Source organism: Brachyhypopomus gauderio, unplaced genomic scaffold, assembly GCF_052324685.1.
Source record: "Brachyhypopomus gauderio isolate BG-103 unplaced genomic scaffold, BGAUD_0.2 sc78, whole genome shotgun sequence".
Lineage (NCBI taxonomy): Eukaryota > Metazoa > Chordata > Actinopteri > Gymnotiformes > Hypopomidae > Brachyhypopomus > Brachyhypopomus gauderio.
In genome coordinates this window covers 282,289-300,748 of record NW_027506899.1, presented here as the reverse complement: position 1 = coordinate 300,748, position 18,460 = coordinate 282,289, and the positions used below count along the sequence as shown (strand labels likewise).

The 18,460-nt window shown below is 43.0% G+C and overlaps 2 protein-coding genes across 2 annotated transcripts in view; both read left to right on the top strand.

Annotated features, from left to right (window-relative positions):
• LOC143492533 (uncharacterized) overlaps positions 1-18,460 on the top strand; it is a 695,466-nt gene that overhangs the window by 416,726 nt on the left and 260,280 nt on the right. The window lies entirely within an intron of this gene.
• Positions 241-10,143, top strand: LOC143492527 (myelin-oligodendrocyte glycoprotein-like). Its single transcript, XM_076990854.1, has 5 exons — positions 241-277; positions 3,333-3,392; positions 6,576-6,932; positions 8,403-8,492; positions 9,869-10,143. The coding sequence occupies exons 1-5, from the start codon at positions 268-270 to the stop codon at positions 10,141-10,143; spliced, it is 792 nt and encodes a 263-aa protein (XP_076846969.1). The 5' UTR covers positions 241-267.

Genomic DNA, 18,460 nt, shown 5'->3' with positions numbered 1-18,460 from the left:
TGAACGAATTAATAAAACGTGACCACGAGTTTAATAAAAAGGTGCGCACGATTAAAACAAAACGTGAGAACGAATTGTTAATCGTGTGAACGAATTAATAATTCGTGAGCATGAATACCAGAAAACGTGCGGTCAAATGGTAAAACGTTCACTCGTTTAAATATATTTTATTACCCATGTCCTCTCCGGGGCTCTGTACATTTAGATACTTCCTGGATCAAAACAAAAATGAAAGTACTTTCAATCGGACTTGGTTCCAGAAGCAGAATGTCATTTGGTAAGTTTATAACCAATTATGATTTGTATAGCTATGTTATATGTTAAACGTTTTAGATACTCAGTCGACCGTTTCGAGTTAGGCTATTACAGAACTACACGACCCGCTGAAACAAACATCAAACGTGTTATGATATTACATGTATGTGAACGGACCCCGAGAAACACGAGGCTTAACTTTAGTTTAAAATCGTTTACTGACATGAAATGACAATAAACGGGAACAAAATATTTCTCATTAAACTAAAAGTCCAGGAACAAGTCAGAAGAGATCTAAATATTTAGCGAAACACAACAGCAATGAAACCGAAAGACAGAGGCTATGAAAGCATTAACAGCTATCGTAAAAACTATAACCAGGTAGGACACTTGTTTACTGTGCAACAGGACAGTTGAAACAAATTAAATATCTAATTCGGGAGATTGACTGGTCATATTAGATCTGCTCATGTGTGATATCGGCCTCTTTGAGTTCGTTAGTTTGTCCATATCTCTACCGCGCCTAAACTGTCCATGCTTTGACAACTCAGTGTAAAAGCTCATGCGCAAATATACGAGTTATTATCAGAATCAGAATCTCTTTATTTCGCCAGGTATGTTAGACATACAAGGAATTTGTCTTGGTGAGAGCAACACATGTATGACATGTAACACGTGCACACGTTGACAAACGTAACTCTAAAAGGTACAATAAACAATAAATAGACTCTGGATAGTTAGTACTAGAAAAAAGAGCGTAGACAAAAAAAAGACATAAATAGACAATGTAAAATGTAAAATATAAAATCTGTACTGTACACATTTGAGTATGAATATATATGTATCTAGATGTTCCTGAGGTAGGTTTATGTTAAATAATGTTGTAGATGTTACGGATGATGTTAACATTGTACAGCTGTGCAAATTAGCATAGTAGACATGTCCTGTTCAGTGCAGTTAAGTCCATTTGGTTTAAAGACTCAGAGGAGTCCACTGTGGTTGAGGAGAGCTACAGCTCTGGGAAAGAAGCTGTTAGCATGTCGTGTTGTGCTGGTTCTGATGGTCCTTAGTCTTCTACCAGAGGGGAGAGTATGGAAGAGGTGATGTCCAGGATGTGAGGGGTCAGTCGTAATTTTGCAAGCGTGTTTCCTCACCCTGCTGGTGTGGATCTCCTGAAGCGTTGGCAGGTTACATCCAATGACCTTCTCTGCTGATCTGATGATGCGCTGGAGTCTGGCTCTTTCTTTTGAGGTAGAGGAACCAAACCAGGTGGTTATGGATGAGGTGAGGATGGACTCGATGATCGCTGTATAGAACTGGATCATCAGGGTCTGCGGCAGGTCAAATTTCCTGAGCTGTCTCAAGAAGAACATTCTCTGCTGAGCTTTCTTGGTGATGTTGACGGTGTTCCTCTCCCACTTCAGGTCCCTGGATATGGTGGTGCCCATAGCAGAGTGGGAATGAGTTCAACGAGGCTGTGATCGGAGAGCCAGAGACAGCGCGATAGGCGTTCTTGATGCTGGTGTAGCATTTGTCCAGCACACGCGATGTGTTGCCTGTACTTGGGCATCTCCTTCGTGAGGTTAGTGCTGTTAAAGTCCCCCAGGGTGATCAGCAGCGAGTCTGGATGATCTCTCTCTAGTTTCATTATCTGTTCGGCCAGCTGTCTCTGCGCGTCGCTGGTGCACGCGCTCGGCGAACGCGCATGTACACGCCGGCCACAATGAAGGAGCTGAATTCTCTGGGAGAGTAAAATGGCCGACAGTTAATGAAGAGAGACTCCAGATGAGGAGAGCATGATGTTAACAGTACTGTAGTGTCTTTACACCAGCGCTCGTTGATGTAGAAGCAGATTCCTCCTCCCCTCCTCTTCCTGCTTCGCTCCACGTCTCTGTCCGCTCTCAGCAGCTGGAAGCCTGGTACGTCCAGCGTGCTGTCCGGGCTCGTTCAGCCAGGTCTCCGTGAAGCAGAGGGCAGAAGCAGAGGAGAAGTCCTTGTTGGTCCGGTGGAGCAGGAGTAGTGGCAGTTGTGGTGGTAGGGAAATGGTCTTGTGACCGGAGGGTCGTGGGTTCAATTCCCAGACCTGAGGCCATGACTGAGGTGCCCCTGAACAAGGCCCTTAACCCTCAATTGCTCACTTGTATAAAAATGAGATAAAATGTAAGTCGCTCTGGATAAGGAGCGTCTGCCAAATGCCATAAATGTAAATGAGTAGTTCCTCAGTTTTGTTGCTGAGAGATGGGAGGTTGGACCACTTTGTCGGCGCCTCCAGCGTCTCCTTGCTAGTCCAAGCAGCGTCAGCGCGGCCGTTGTTAAGATTTCCACACACTCTGAAGATACTTGAATAAATTCCGCCATAAAGTCTGGAGAAATGTTGTCCCTGATGGTTAGTAACTGTTCTCTGTTCCAGCTGACTGGGTTTGACGTACAATAGACAACATTAATTAACAAAAACAAACAACACGGAGGAGCTCGTCACCGTGGCTGCCATCCTTGGCGCCATCGTCTTCTAGTGTTAGGATTATTATTAAACACTCCGAAAAAATAGGTTTAAAGTGTAGACTAATATACGAACGTAATAAAATACATTTTTGTAAATAGTGACAGTTTTTAGCATTCAGATGATGTAAATTCCACCAGGTCTGTGATCCCATAAGAAGCAACATCCTCACATATGATCAGTGTGACTGAAACAGTCCTGCAGAGCTGAAACCACTCACTCATGATATGATGGATTCTCCTGTTTCAGCTGTGGTTGGTGTGTGTGGATGATCAGCACAGAAGTGGCCAGCCAGTGTGTGTGTGTGTGTGTGTGTGTGTGTGTAAGAGAGAGAGAGTTAATGTGAAATGAATGAATACAGACTGCCTTTAAAAACAAGTATGTGCAAAACAAGTAAATAAAATTGTGTTTTATGTATTTGAATTGTTCTATGCTTTAAGTATTTAAATGGTTCTAGGTTTTAAGTATTGAATGATTACAGTACTTGGGTTTTAAGTATTGCATGATTACAGTACTTGGGTTTTAAGTATTGAATGATTTCAGTACTTGGGTTTTAAGTATTTATACTGTGTTTCAGGGATGAAGCTGGTCTGTGTGTCATTCCTGCTGTCCTCTTTATTTATGGTGTCCACATCAGGTACGTGTTCTGTACAAGCTGTGTTTGTGTATGTGTGGTGTGTGTTTGTGTGTTTGTGTATATGTGGTGTGTGTTGTATGTGTTTGTGTATGTGTGGTGTGTGTTGTATGTGTGTGTATGTGTGGTGTGTGTTGTATGTGTTTGTGTATATGTGGTGTGTGTTGTATGTGTGTGTATGTGTGGTGTGTGTTGTATGTGTTTGTGTATGTGTGGTGTGTGTTGTGTGTGTGTATGTGTGGTGTGTGTTGTATGTTTGTGTATGTGTGGTGTGTTGTGTGTGTGTGTATGTGTGGTGTGTGTTGTGTGTGTGTGTATGTGTGGTGTGTGTATGTGTGGTGTGTGTTGTGTGTTTGTGTATATGTGGTGTGTGTTTGTGTATGTGTGTTTGTGTGTGTTGTGTATGTGTGGTGTGTGTTGTGTGTGTTTGTGTATGTGTGGTGTGTGTTGTGTGTGTTTGTGTATGTATGGTGTGTGTTGTATGTGTGTGTATGTGTGGTGTTGTGTGTTTGTGTATATGTGGTGTGTGATGTATATGTTTGTGGTCAGAGAGAAAGGATCCTGTGTGTCTAAAGCTGATTCTCACTAAGATACCAGCCAATCTGACAGTAAACAACTCTGAGGGCACTTGGTTGTCTATTCTGACCAATAACAAAAACAGATGAGCAGGAGACATTGTATATAGTGTAGGGCTGCCGCAATTGGTCGATAAAGTCGATGACGTCGACGCAGAAAATACGTCGACTTCAATATTTTAAGTCGACGCATCGGTTTTGGGTTTTTTTACATTTATTAATTTTTTTAAATGTTTATTAATGTTCCATTTTAATTTCTACAATGCGTCCGTTCAAAGAAATGCTTTTCCTCAACGCGTGACATCAGAGAGTCTCCAGCCATTGGTCAGCGCCACTCAAAAAAAAAATGCCGGCTGCAGCGGAGCCAAAGGAGCTTCGCAAAAGTCTACAGCAGGGGTCGGCAACCTATGGCACGCGCCACGCTGGACCAGCATCAGCAAAAATAATAATAATAAAAAATCTCAGATTATTTATTATGGATTATACTTTCGCGAGTGACCATAGCGCGCGACTCCGCAGTCCGCACACCTCGCGCGAACGGCGGAAGCGTTTAAACTTGCCATGTCACAATCTGCAGTGTTGTCCGAAACGATATGTGGTAGTATAAAGAAACACCCCTCAAAAACAGGGGAAGGAACATTTACCTGATGAAAATTAATGTTGCTTTGTGTTTCAGGTTTGAAAAGCGCTGGAATTTAGGCTGAAGTGAGGGCAGCCCTGTTCTTAATCAGAATGTAGACAGCGAGACTGTCACATGCAACAAAGCCGTTTAATAGTATCATGGGTTAAAGTTCTCCGTCACTACGACGGATTTCCGTCATTTGATTTTTTTGGGGAAAAAATCCGTCAAATCATAATAAACCACACACGCGCGTGCTATCTGTTTTGTGGCCGAAATATTATTCTCACTGGCGCTCATCAGCGCTGGATGGATGACGGCGGTGTCATTTGATTGACTTGCGGTTCATTCCGCCTTCAGATTTGCGGACAGTAGAAAAGTTTTTACCCCCCTCCTGCCTGGCGTGACCGTAGTGCGCGACTCTGTACACCTGCGCGAACGGCGGAGGCTACTTGCTGCATCACATTCTTTTTGCAGTGTTGTCCGAAGCGATATGTGGTAGTATAAAGAAACACCCCTCAAAAACAGGGGAATGAACATTTACCTGACCAATTTTAATGTTGCAGTAGTGCTGGAATGCTGGAATGCTGGAATTTAGGCTAAAGTACTTTAAAATGCTTGAAATTGTAACGGGTTGAGCCACCGCGATTACGTCATTTTCGGCGTGCGGACCCTCGCGCTGCTCACGCCACTCGTGCTGCGTCAAGTATAAAGGCTTAAACTAGGCTTAACATGGATGGTGTTGTTCTGTTTGTATTTAAAAGCTCTATCCAGTGGTGTGATTTAAATTTGCCATTTTTGGACATTTAATTTTTTTGTAACATACCTACTTAAAGCAGGTAATCTTACGGCTTATGTTTTTGCGATGGTGAATCTGATAAAAACGAGAGATTCATACCTTTTAAAACTCACCAGGATTCACTAAATTTGACTTGATCTTTAAATCATTTTCTGGAAGAGGACCCCAGATAACTCCCATTAAATACACATTTATGTACATTTATTGCTCAGATGTTCATTCTCTTTTCTCTCCTTACACAGGCTGTTTAGATAAATATACTTTATAAATGTGTTTATTGTGTAGAATTAGGCAAAAGAGGCCATTTCCCAACTACACCACATTTTCAGTAATTGCTGGCATTGTCTTTTGCCAGGAAAAATTTTCAGTCAAATGAAAATTTCTTGCTTTAACCCATGTAGTATGCACTTTGTTTAATATAAAAAACTTGAATTTGATAAAGGAAATGTGGAATTTCAAGTTAAATCACTGAATAAGCCCTCTTTTTTATGTTTACTATGCTGGAGAGAAAAGTTTTGCACTAACATTTGGCACTATAAAGCTGTTTTACATTTTTTGTTCTGTATTATGTTGTCGGAATATATGTAATTTACAAGAGAGCCAGTTTCTTTGTTTTTTGTTCTGCAGAAAATTTATCGTTTAGACTAGTCGACCAATTGATAAAATAGTCGGTAGTTGAATCGATAGAAAAATAGTCGTTAGTGGCAGCCCTAATATAGTGGAGAACATATTACAGTAGAGTACCTCGTTAGACCAGTGTGACTAACACAGAGTACCTCATTACACCAGTGTGACTAACACAAACTACCTCATTAGACCAGTGTGACTAACACAGACTACCTCATTAGACCAGTGTGACTAACACAGGCTACCTCATTACACCAGTGTGACTAACGCAAACTACCTCATTAGACCAGTGTGACTAACACAGACTACCTCATTACACCAGTGTGACTAACACAGAGTACCTCATTAGACCAGTGTTACTAACACAGACTACCTTATTAGACCAGTGTGACTAACACAGAGTACCTCATTAGACCAGTGTGACTAACACAGAGTACCTCATTAGACCAGTGTAACTAACAACCACCAGTTCTATTGTGCAGTAGGAAGAGTGCTGATACTGATATAGTAGAATATGTAAATACTGAAATGTGTTATAGACATTTTATGTTTGGTTTTCATTGCAGAGGACGTTAAGGTAGTTGGTCCAGATGCTACTATTTTTGTGAATGCTGGTGAAGACCTGGTTCTGCCCTGTTCTCTACAACCCAACATCAGTGCTGTGAACATGAGAGTGGAGTGGAGCAGACCAGACCTGACAGAAACAGATAGATTTGTTCATCTGTATGTAGACTATAAAGACTGGACTGATTGGCAGAGTGAGTCCTACAGAGGGAGGACAGGACTGTTTAAAGAAGAGCTACAGAAAGGCAACACCTCACTGAAACTCTCAGCAGTCCAACCTTCTGATGATGGACTTTACAACTGCTTTATTCGGTCCTCTGGTTGGTATGACGACGCTACTCTTTATGTGGCTGTCAAAGGTAAGAACCATTTAGAGGTTTAAACACTTATTTGTTATACTTATAATTTCTATATTGTTATTGCTAACAAATTATTTAATTAATTGGACCACCAAGTGTTTAAACCTGGGAACTAAGCATAACTTACAAGGAATCAGTTATATTTTATATCAGATTCAGATTGTCACGGTGAGGGGTGGGCAGGACGAGGCTCATATAAATAGTCTTTAGTGCTATTGGCACTTAGCACATGAAATACATATACAATGTCAGAAAACGTTACAAAGACACACACTGGCATATTCAGCACGAGGGGCACAAAAGGGAAAAGTGGATTAGGGAGAAACACAGGGACAGACAAAAACACAGACAGGGGAAACACGTCTGCACTGTAACACTGTGGACTGTCAGAAGATTCCTTGGGTTCCTATATTGAGTATTCCAAAAGAGTATCCACCCTCCAGGTTTTACCATCTCCACAGAGTACTCAGATGTCAGGGGGGCAGCATCTTCCTCTGTGTAGTACTCCATTTCCACTGAGTATTCTGATGGCAGCAGACTGTTCCCTTCACCCAGATAGTCCAATGTGTACTCTGAACAAACGTGGGTAGAATATCCTCCTCTTCTGAGTCCTTGCTATTGAACTCAAAGCCCAAAGAAGTCTGCTCTACTATTCCAGTGTGGAGCTCCAACATTTGTCTAGTGCCCTTAGGAAGGTCGCCGGGCACAGTGTAGGAGTACCTCACTGGCTAGCTGTTTCGATTACGTGCTGCTTCTTCTGCAAGGCTCCTATAGAAACCAGCCATCCCCTCCTCTTTTGCCTGGAGAGCTTCAGGAAGTAATCGCATATTACATCGCCTTTTCTCTCTGAGATGATGTCTGTAGTTACACGGGGGAGAGTGGGCGTTGGTGTTGCCCCTTTTTCTTACCCCATGGCACCTTCCATCCATGTTTTCCTTTTGTCATCCTGGGTGTCTTTCTGTCATGGTGAGGGGTAGGCTGGGTGATGAAGGCTTTAGTAAGCTTTATTTAAAGAGAGCAGCACTGTTGGTGCTCGACACATAAAATACGTATCACATATAATGTAGCGAGACTAAATACAAAGTGGACTCACAAAGACAAGCACAACACTGAATCTAAACATGCATTAAATAACTACATAACAAGCCCAGAGTGAAATACATATATGGACATAACCATATGCAGGCTACACATACACACACAAAGGGAGGGGTCAGGGGATGTACTTCTGTAGTACAGGCAATTACCATTTGTGAAAGTCCTTTTGCCATATTTAATTATACACAATTAAATATAATACATATAAATGTCAAATAAAGTTACAGTATGACTCTCACTCTTGTAGAATTAAATATTAAATAAAATTATATATAAATAATTTAATTATTATTAAATTATAAATTAAATATATATAAATGTCAAATAAAGTTAAAGTGTGACTCACTCTTGGCATGTTCAATCTCATTTCAGATAAGGGGTTTCATACTTGGAAGATTGCAGTCATCTGCATTTCAGTTTTTGGATTGGGATTAATTGCATTTGCTGTTTATATCTTGAAAGGTAAGTTCATTTGATGATTTTTATCACTAACATCCTGAATATTTCATATTTTTAAAATATTGGACCAACCTATTGGTTGTATTTGTATAGCAACTCTCATGTAATGTCAGTACAGTTGTGACATTCACAGTGAGTGTGAGGAAGCAGGATACAGACAGATTAACAGAAAAAGTCAAACCGAAACATTGAACAACACTATCACTGTAACAGGGTGACAGATGCAGCAGACACCGAGTATGGTGCTGTGGAATCTTTAATGTCCAACAATAACACTTAACACTCAAAAGCAAGAGAGTAAAGCCAGGCGCACTCAGATAAGGGCGATCGCAATTACTAGCACAGTAGGCGCAGAGTCCGTAACGAACGGAGCGACGGCAGTCGGATGACGCAGCTCACACGCTCAACTCCTCTAGGCTCAAGGAATGCACAGTTCTGACTTCCTGGACCTGTGGGCTGAAACAGGAGGTGATTGTGATAAGGGACTGGTGCCAGTGATTATGCAATATGACGGTGATTCAGAAAGGGGGAGTGTCTGTGCAGTGGAATGTGTGGAATGCACACATAATGTATTCTTGTACATTATGCTAATATGCAGTGCAATTTAATAAAAGTCAAACATCATGTCTTGGCTGATTAATTAATTAATCATTAATTTCCTTCAGGATCAATAAAGTATATTTATTATTTATATAAAGTATTATTCAGTTCAATTATATTTGGTTTATGTAATTTTCACCAAACAGTTTTCAGGCATATTGAGTAATTACAGTGAATAATTCAGTAGCTGCACTGATCATTTGAAAGGCAGCTGTAAGAGGAATAACAGTCAGAACCCACCAGACCCTGTAATGGACTACAGGACCCACCAGACCCTGTAATGGACTACAGGACCCACCAGCAAGACCCTGTAATGGACTACAGGACCCACCAGACCCTATAATGGACTACAGGACCCAACAGCAAGACCCTGTAATGGACTACAAGACCCACCAGACCCTATAATGGACTACAGGACCCACCAGACCCTGTAATGGACTACAGGACCTACCAGACCCTATAATGGACTACAGGACCCAGCAGCAAGACCCTGTAATGGACTACAGGACCCACCAGACCCTATAATGGACTACAGGACCCAACAGCAAGACCCTGTAATTGACTACAGGACCCACCAGACCCTATAATGGACTACAGGACCCACCAGACCCTGTAATGGACTACATGACCCACCAGCAAGACCCTGTAATGGACTACAGGACCCACCAGACCCTATAATGGACTACAGGACCCAACAGCAAGACCCTATAATTGACTACAGGACCCACCAGACCCTATAATGGACTACAGGACCCACCAGACCCTGTAATTGACTACAGGACCTACCAGACCCTATAATGGACTACAGGACCCAACAGCAAGACCCTATAATGGACTACAGGACCCACCAGCAAGACCCTATAATAGACTACAGGACCAACCAGCAAGACCCTGTAATGGACTACAGGACCCACCAGTCCTTGTAATTGACTACAGGACCCACCAGCAAGACCCTGTAATGGACTACAGGACCCACCAGCAGGACCCTGTAATGGGATACAGGACCCACCAGCAAGACCTCATAATGGCCTACAGGACCCACCAGACCCTGTAATGGACTACAATGCCTGCACATCTGATGCATTTTGGAGTAACATTATATTGTACATGATGAACATTTATCTATATTATTTATATTTTATTATTTATTTGTCTATATTATTTATTTACCTATATTGATATTTGGCATGCAACAAACGTCCATGATGGAATTGTTTCCTCTGACAAAATGTCACATCTACTTCAGAACCTCAAACATCAGTGAGGAGTGTAATTGTGAAAAAGGGTTTCTCCACCAGTTCTTTGGACAGAAGATGTGATTACACTCTAATACCACTGTGATGGAGCAGAAGCAGCCGGAGGGGAGAAAGGCGTTTGAAGGCTTTTATTGTCCATTATAAAGCAGAAAACACCAATAACAACTGAAGTCCAACTTAAAGATTAATCTAGAGCAGAAAGAGCAGAGGGACACGGGTGAAGGAGACAGGTGAAGGAGACAGGTGAAGGAAACAGGTGAAGGACACAGGCTCACGGCAGGCATGTGTGGAATGTGTGCAGGTGTGGTGTGTTAGTATTGGGGAGACAGGGATTGAGGGAGTGATGTAATGGAGGTGTGGTGTGTTAGTATTGGGGAGACGGATTGAGGGAGTGATGTAGTGGAGGTGTGATGTGTTAGTATTGGGGAGACTGGGATTGAGGGAGTGATGTAGTGGAGGTGTGATGTGTTAGTATTGGGGAGACTGGGATTGAGGGAGTGATGTAGTGGAGGTGTGATGTGTTAGTATTGGGGAGACTGGGATTGAGGGAGTGATGTAGTGGAGGTGTGATGTGTTAGTATTGGGGAGACTGGGATTGAGGGAGTGATGTAGTGGAGGTGTGATGTGTTAGTATTGGGGAGACTGGGATTGAGGGAGTGATGTAGAGGAGGTGTGATGTGTTAGTATTGGGTAGACCGATTGAGGGAGTGATGTAGAGGAGGTGTGATGTGTTAGTATTGGGGAGACTGGGATTGAGGGAGTGATGTAGCGGAGGTGTGATGTGTTAGTATTGAGGAGACTGGGATTGAGGGAGTGATGTAGTGGAGGTGTGGTGTGTTAGTATTGGGGAGACTGGGATTGAGGGAGTGATGTAGTGGAGGTGTGATGTGTTAGTATTGGGGAGACTGGGATTGAGGGAGTGATGTAGTGGAGGTGTGATGTGTTAGTATTGGGGAGACTGGGATTGAGGGAGTGATGTAGTGGAGGTGTGGTGTGTTAGTATTGGGGAGACTGGGATTGAGGGAGTGATGTAGGGGAGGTGTGGTGTGTTAGTATTGGGGAGACTGGGATTGAGGGAGTGATGTAGTGGAGGTGTGATGTGTTAGTATTGGGGAGACTGGGATTGAGGGAGTGACGTAGTGGAGGTGTGATGTGTTAGTATTGGGGAGACTGGGATTGAGGGAGTGACGTAGTGGAGGTGTGATGTGTTAGTATTGGGGAGACTGGGATTGAGGGAGTGATGTAGCGGAGGTGTGGTGTGTTAGTATTGGGGAGACGGATTGAGGGAGTGATGTAGGGGAGGTGTGATGTGTTAGTATTGGGAAGACTGGGATTGAGGGAGTGATGTAGAGGAAGTGTGATGTGTTAGTATTGAGGAGACTGGGATTGAGGGAGTGATGTAGCGGAGGTGTGATGTGTTAGTATTGGGGAGACGGATTGAGGGAGTGATGTAGAGGAGGTGTGATGTGTTAGTATTGGGGAGACTGGGATTGAGGGAGTGATGTAGTGGAGGTGTGATGTATTAGTATTGGGGAGACTGGGATTGAGGGAGTGATGTAGCGGAGGTGTGATGTGTTAGTATTGGGGAGACTGGGATTGAGGGAGTGATGTAGTGGAGGTGTGATGTGTTAGTATTGGGGAGACTGGGGTTGAGGGAGTGATGTAGGGGAGGTGTGGTGTGTTAGTATTGGGGAGACTGGGATTGAGGGAGTGATGTAGAGGAGGTGTGATTTGTTAGTATTGGGGAGACTGGGATTGAGGGAGTGATGTAGTGGAGGTGTGATGTGTTAGTATTGGGGAGACTGGGGTTGAGGGAGTGATGTAGGCGAGGTGTGGTGTGTTAGTATTGGGGAGACTGGGATTGAGGGAGTGAGGTAGCGGAGGTGTGATGTGTTAAAATTGGGGAGACTGGGATTGAGGGAGTGATGTAGTGGAGGTGTGATGTGTTAGTATTGGGGAGATGGATTGAGGGAGTGATGTAGTGGAGGTGTGTTAGTATTGGGGAGACTGGGATTGAGGGAGTGACGTAGAGGAGGTGTGGTGTGTTGGTATTGGGGAGACTGGGATTGAGGGAGTGATGTAGTGGAAGTGTGGTGTGTTAGTATTGGGGAGACTGGGATTGAGGGAGTGATGTAGAGGAGGTGTGATTTGTTAGTATTGGGGAGACTGGGATTGAGGGAGTGATGTAGTGGAGGTGTGATGTGTTAGTATTGGGGAGACTGGGGTTGAGGGAGTGATGTAGGCGAGGTGTGGTGTGTTAGTATTGGGGAGACTGGGATTGAGGGAGTGATGTAGAGGAGGTGTGATTTGTTAGTATTGGGGAGACTGGGATTGAGGGAGTGATGTAGTGGAGGTGTGATGTGTTAGTATTGGGGAGACTGGGATTGAGGGAGTGATGTAGTGGAGGTGTGATGTATTAGTATTGGGGAGACTGGGATTGAAGGAGTGATGTAGTGGAGGTGTGATTTGTTAGTATTGGGGAGACTGGGATTGAGGGAGTGATGTAGTGGAGGTGTGATGTGTTAGTATTGAGGAGACTGGGGTTGAGCGAGTGATGTAGCGGAGGTGTGATGTGTTAGTATTGGGGAGACTGGGATTGAAGGAGTGATGTGTTAGTATTGGGGAGACGGATTGAGGGAGTGATGTAGAGGAGGTGTGATGTGTTAGTATTGGGGAGACTGGGATTGAGGGAGTGATGTAGCGGAGGTGTGGTGTGTTAGTATTGGGGAGACTGGGATTGAGGGAGTGATGTAGAGGAGGTGTGATGTGTTAGTATTGGGGAGACTGGGATTGAGGGAGTGATGTAGCGGAGGTGTGATGTGTTAGTATTGGGGAGACGGATTGAGGGAGTGATGTAGTGGAGGTGTGGTGTGTTAGTATTGGGGAGACTGGGATTGAGGGAGTGATGTAGAGGAGGTGTGATGTGTTAGTATTGGGGAGACTGGGATTGAGGGAGTGATGTAGCGGAGGTGTGATGTGTTAGTATTGGGTAGACCGATTGAGGGAGTGATGTAGAGGAGGTGTGATGTGTTAGTATTGGGGAGACGGATTGAGGGAGTGATGTAGTGGAGGTGTGGTGTGTTAGTATTGGGGAGACTGGGATTGAGGGAGTGATGTAGAGGAGGTGTGATGTGTTAGTATTGGGGAGACTGGGATTGAGGGAGTGATGTAGCGGAGGTGTGATGTGTTAGTATTGGGGAGACTGGGATTGAGGGAGTGATGTAGTGGAGGTGTGATGTGTTAGTATTGGGGAGACTGGGATTGAGGGAGTGACGTAGAGGAGGTGTGATGTGTTAGTATTGGGAAGACGGATTGAGGGAGTGATGTAGTGGAGGTGTGATGTGTTAGTATTGGGGAGACGGATTGAGGGAGTGATGTAGTGGAGGTGTGATGTGTTAGTATTGGGGATGAAATTGAAATGAATGAATGAAAAGGTTTGGAGTCTGTGGAGAGATTTGTTCACAAATTTCTAAATTTATTCCTTGTAGAACAGAAATTAGGTTTTAAATTTGTTTTTCTCCAATTCCAGTGAAATCCTCAAAGAAGCAACTTTCTCATATACAGTGTTCAGCTGTATCCTACCTGTGTCTTCAGTCACATGTAATAAATAGTCCTGCACTTCAGGCCTTTTTGATGGGTTCACTATGCCATCACTGTTTTCTCAGCACCAGTAAATCAGTTAATCAGTATATAACTTTCCAGATATTCAGTCTGTTAAAAATAGTGAAAAACTTAAAACAGTGGTATATTATGGTCAAAAGGCCTTAGAAACCAATAACTCACTTATACATTGAGTCAGCTTTTTAAAATAAATGCAGCTCTCTCTTACTTTTTTCTTCAAAGGTCCGAGACAGGGTCATTTGTTACAACAGTCATTGGATGATTGTGTCTAATGTTTCTGTAACGTGGCTCGCGCCACGGAGCGAGGAGACGGACACAATCGCTGAGATGAGCGAGATTTATTACGGGGAATACCAAAAGCAGAGTTGATAACACAGGCATGGGTCATAGCAGGCAGGCAATCCGAACAAGAAACATGAACTGACATAATCACAAGAACAAGGAGGACTTACGGACCAGGGAATAAACAGGCTAACAGTAAATGCACACCGACGGATACGACCAAACAAAGTACAAGGCACACAGTAGACAAAATCACGGATGACACGACTGGGGAATGACGGGACTTATATACATAGAACCGAAACAAGGAACAGGTGATAACAATGACACTGGGGCGTGGCAACAAACAAGCAGGGCGGGACAAACAGGCAGGGAACACGGACATGAGGGAACCCAGAGTGACAGCTACGAGAGGGGGCGTTGCCCTACGTGACAGTTTCTCTCTAAATCCTCAGAAAGAAGCTTTCTCCTGCACAGTGTTCAAAAGTCTTGGCTGATGAATTTGGTATATGTAATGAATATATGTGTTATATGTAACAGTGAATAATTCAGCAGCTGCACTGATAGTAAGAGGAATGTGAGTCAGACTATTAATATCCTTTTGAATTTGAGTTGTTTCTTCTATTTCCAGTGAAATCCTCAAAGAAGCAGCTTTCTCCTGCACAGTGTTCAGGTGTATCCTACCTGCGTCTCCACTCACAGTATGTGAGGAATGAGTGGAACCTGAATAAATACAACACATCAGAGGAGGGTTATAGGAGACTCATCCCAGCTGTCACCAACTGTAGAAAAGCTATGTGAGTAATCCATTATACTGTCCAGAAGATTTTCTAAAGCTCGGATGGGGGATGCAAATATTTGATTAATAAGAGTCATTAACCCAAAATAGATGATGTACAGATTGAGTAAAATGTCTGGGTGAATTATGCTCCCTAATTTCAAGACCAATAAGGACCTTTCAGAAATGAAGGATTGGAAGGTAATTCATTAGCCAATTAAACCTGGCACATTTCACAAACACAAAATTGTCAGCTGTCTTGTCTAAAATCTAACTAATAGTGCACATACATATAAAGTCTTAATTGTCTTACATGTGGTTAACTGAAGTGGGTTCGGGAACTGAGGCAGAAACTGCTTAATCCAAAAATCCAGAGGAGTGAAACTTTATTGATAATGCAACTGAACAACAGCACTGTTCGCTCTCTCACCTCTTCCCCACTAGCCTGCTGCACCCCTAGTGCGCGCAGGCCCCGCCCCCTAGTGTCACTTAAAAAGCTAAAACTCCCTGAGTGGCCAAGTGCCTGTCCGTTAGGGATTTCGCTGTGAGGAGTTGTAGTCGCTACAACAATAGGCAGGAAGAGTCTTGATCGTTCTAGAAGACTCAGGAGTCCATTAACTGAGTAACTTAAGTGTTGGAATTCCTCAGAGATAAACATGTAGCATGTGACAGGTGTGTCAGGTGTAGCATGTGTGTAACTTTTGACTTTGTCTTCCCACTTAAAACCCAAATGTCTTTGACCACTAGTCTGAACTACTGCAGTACTGGTAGTGGGTAGTGGTGCAGTTGTGTATGTCTCTTCTCATCAGGGGACATGTGGACTCCTCCCAGCTGCATGATCTTGGCCTGGGATGATGTCTCAAGCGCTGGTGGGGTGGACGTGTGTTGTGAAGACTTCTTATGGAGGGAGAGATGTTTGTCTTCCAGGAGACAATCATTTTTTTATTATTATTTTGCCTTTATTTATCCAGGTTGGTCCCATTGAGACACAAGGATCTCTTTGTCAAGAGAAGTCTGCTCAAGACAGCAGCCTAAAACATCAGTTTCAACATTTAAAACAGACAACTCACAATTACACCATAAAACACCAAATCAAACAGCAATAAAATGTACAGAATACAATCTAGTTGGAAAAGAGTGTAACAGGGTGACAGAAGCAGCAGGCGTGGATTATGGTGCCATGAAATCTTTAATGTCCATAGCACAACAATAACAACCACACTCAAGTGAAGTGAAGTGGAGCCACACACACACAGTGCTGGACTGTAGAAACAGGCGCTTAAGGCAGAGTCCGTAACTTAGCAGCTGGGAGGAAGACAGAGGAAGATGACACAGGCAGACTCAGTCCTCTGTGCTCAAGGAATGCACAGCATTGGCGTGCTGGACCTGTGGGCTGAAGTAGGGGGTGAGACAGATGAGAGAGACAGGTGCCGGTGATTATTGAGTAGGTAGGTGAATTGGAAAGGGGGAGTGGTTGTGTAGTGGAATGTGACGTGGGCGGTTCCCCTGTGGGGTTGGCCCGGCCTACTGTGACGGAATGGTGGTAGCAACCAGTGTTTTCCCTGGTAGCAAAATGTAAAACATGTCCTGTGATGATAAAGAAACCCCAGTTTTAACCTATATGAGATCTAAAAGAAAACCTGTCATCAATCAAGTCACCCACATACTCTTCTGTCTGGAGGTCCCCTCACAGACCCTCCATGCATACGTCCATCGGTGTAAGGTGTGGAACAACAAGGCATAGTCCACTGCTGAGCAGGAGACTGATGAGAGGTGAAACAGGGTTCTACAGCAGGGTTCTACAGCAGGGTTCTACTGCAGGGCTCTACTGCAGGGTTCTACTGCAGGGTTCTACTGCAGGGCTCTAAAGCAGAGTTCTACTGCAGGGTTCTACTGCAGGGTTCTACTGCAGGGCTGTACAGCAGGGTTCTACTGCAGGTTCTACTCTGCTTCACATGGTGCTGAGGCTGGTATCTGAATTTGAGATAGCTGTGTTTTAGATGGGTCTGCAGTACGTTGGTCATGTATTGCATGAGGGGCTGTTTAGTAAAATGTTTGATTCCTGATTTCTCTCACAGACCAATCAGTGACAGAATGCTAATGTATTTACTCCTTTGCAGATTAACTGGCTGTGACCTCAGTGAAGAGTTTTGTAAATCTCTAACATCAGCTCTACAAACAGAAAACTCCCCCTTGAAAGAGCTGGATGCCAGTTACACCACCCTGCATGATGCAGGAATGAAGCAACTCTCTGCTGGACTGAACAGTTCACACTGTAAACTGGAGACACTCAGGTGAGTTGTTCAATAATACAAATTCTATTTATTCATGAACTCGTTCTTGAATGGAAATGTTAATATGAACAAAGACAAATGTCAAAAGATTTTTCTTGTGAAATTGGAATATTAAATGATTATATTCAAACAATAAAAATTATTTTTGTGCTGCACCAGCACAGCCAACAAAAACTACTGAATACTGAATGTTTAAGTAAGTTTTAATGTAACACATTATGTATAAATTTAATATTACAAGGTTTTTGTTTACAAGGTGGTTGTGGTCAATGGAGGTGTTGGGAAGCTCAGTCAACAATGCCTTCATCTGAATTTTACTTTATTATTTAAAAAATAAGCATGATGGAAAAACTCACATGTGCGACTGAATGAACTGATTAGGACAGAGGTACAAAAAGAGACACAGTTATTTTAGTGCCTTCTGTGTCACACTCAGTGACCGTTTTGGAGCATCAACAGCTAAACAGTGCACAGTGCAAAAAAAGCCCATGTCTAAAATTCGGTCTCTATCAAGAAAATGACTAAGAGCTTTTTAAACACTAAATTCCTGCCTAGACTGGGTAGGAATCACCACAGAATAGTTAATTTGCACCTTAAATGTAACATTGTGTTATGCTATGTTCCCCCATGATCCCAAATAGTCTAGTCCCATCTTTATGTGCATTCTTGAGCACATGCAACCCTGTAACTGTGGGTGCTGGACCAATGATGAGACCTTACAGATAATTTCATCATCTCTAAATTCTGTCACTACTGTTTTAAGCCTAAATACAAATACTTAAACCATGATAACAGTTGTCAAAGGTTTCTTAAAACAGAAACAAATGTTGAGAGAACATGAATAAATAACTATAGTTCATTCTGTTTAACTGTGGAGTAGTAGCCATATTAGAGACTATAGCACCATTAGAGGGACCATTCAGGTGATGATGGTACAATAGAGGCCTGTCATCACTTTGAACACTGAAGTAAATGTAATGTACACGTTACAATAAGATAGTTAGAGAAACTCTAATAAAAGAGAAAGACTGTTGAATATCTCATAGTAAACATCAATATCAAACATATAAATTATAGTTTCCTCCTCTGATATTTAAATCACTTATGTGTGATTCCACATTCTCTGACTGAACTGCACTC

What these genes read in the sequence shown, in the direction of transcription:
- LOC143492527 (XM_076990854.1), top strand. An exon ending in TCTTTATGTGGCTGTCAAAG is followed by an intron (nt 6,933 to 8,402) that starts GTAAGAACCATT and finishes ATCTCATTTCAG; the next exon opens with ATAAGGGGTTTCATACTTGG. An exon ending in TGCTGTTTATATCTTGAAAG is followed by an intron (nt 8,493 to 9,868) that starts GTAAGTTCATTT and finishes AATTGACTACAG; the next exon opens with GACCTACCAGACCCTATAAT.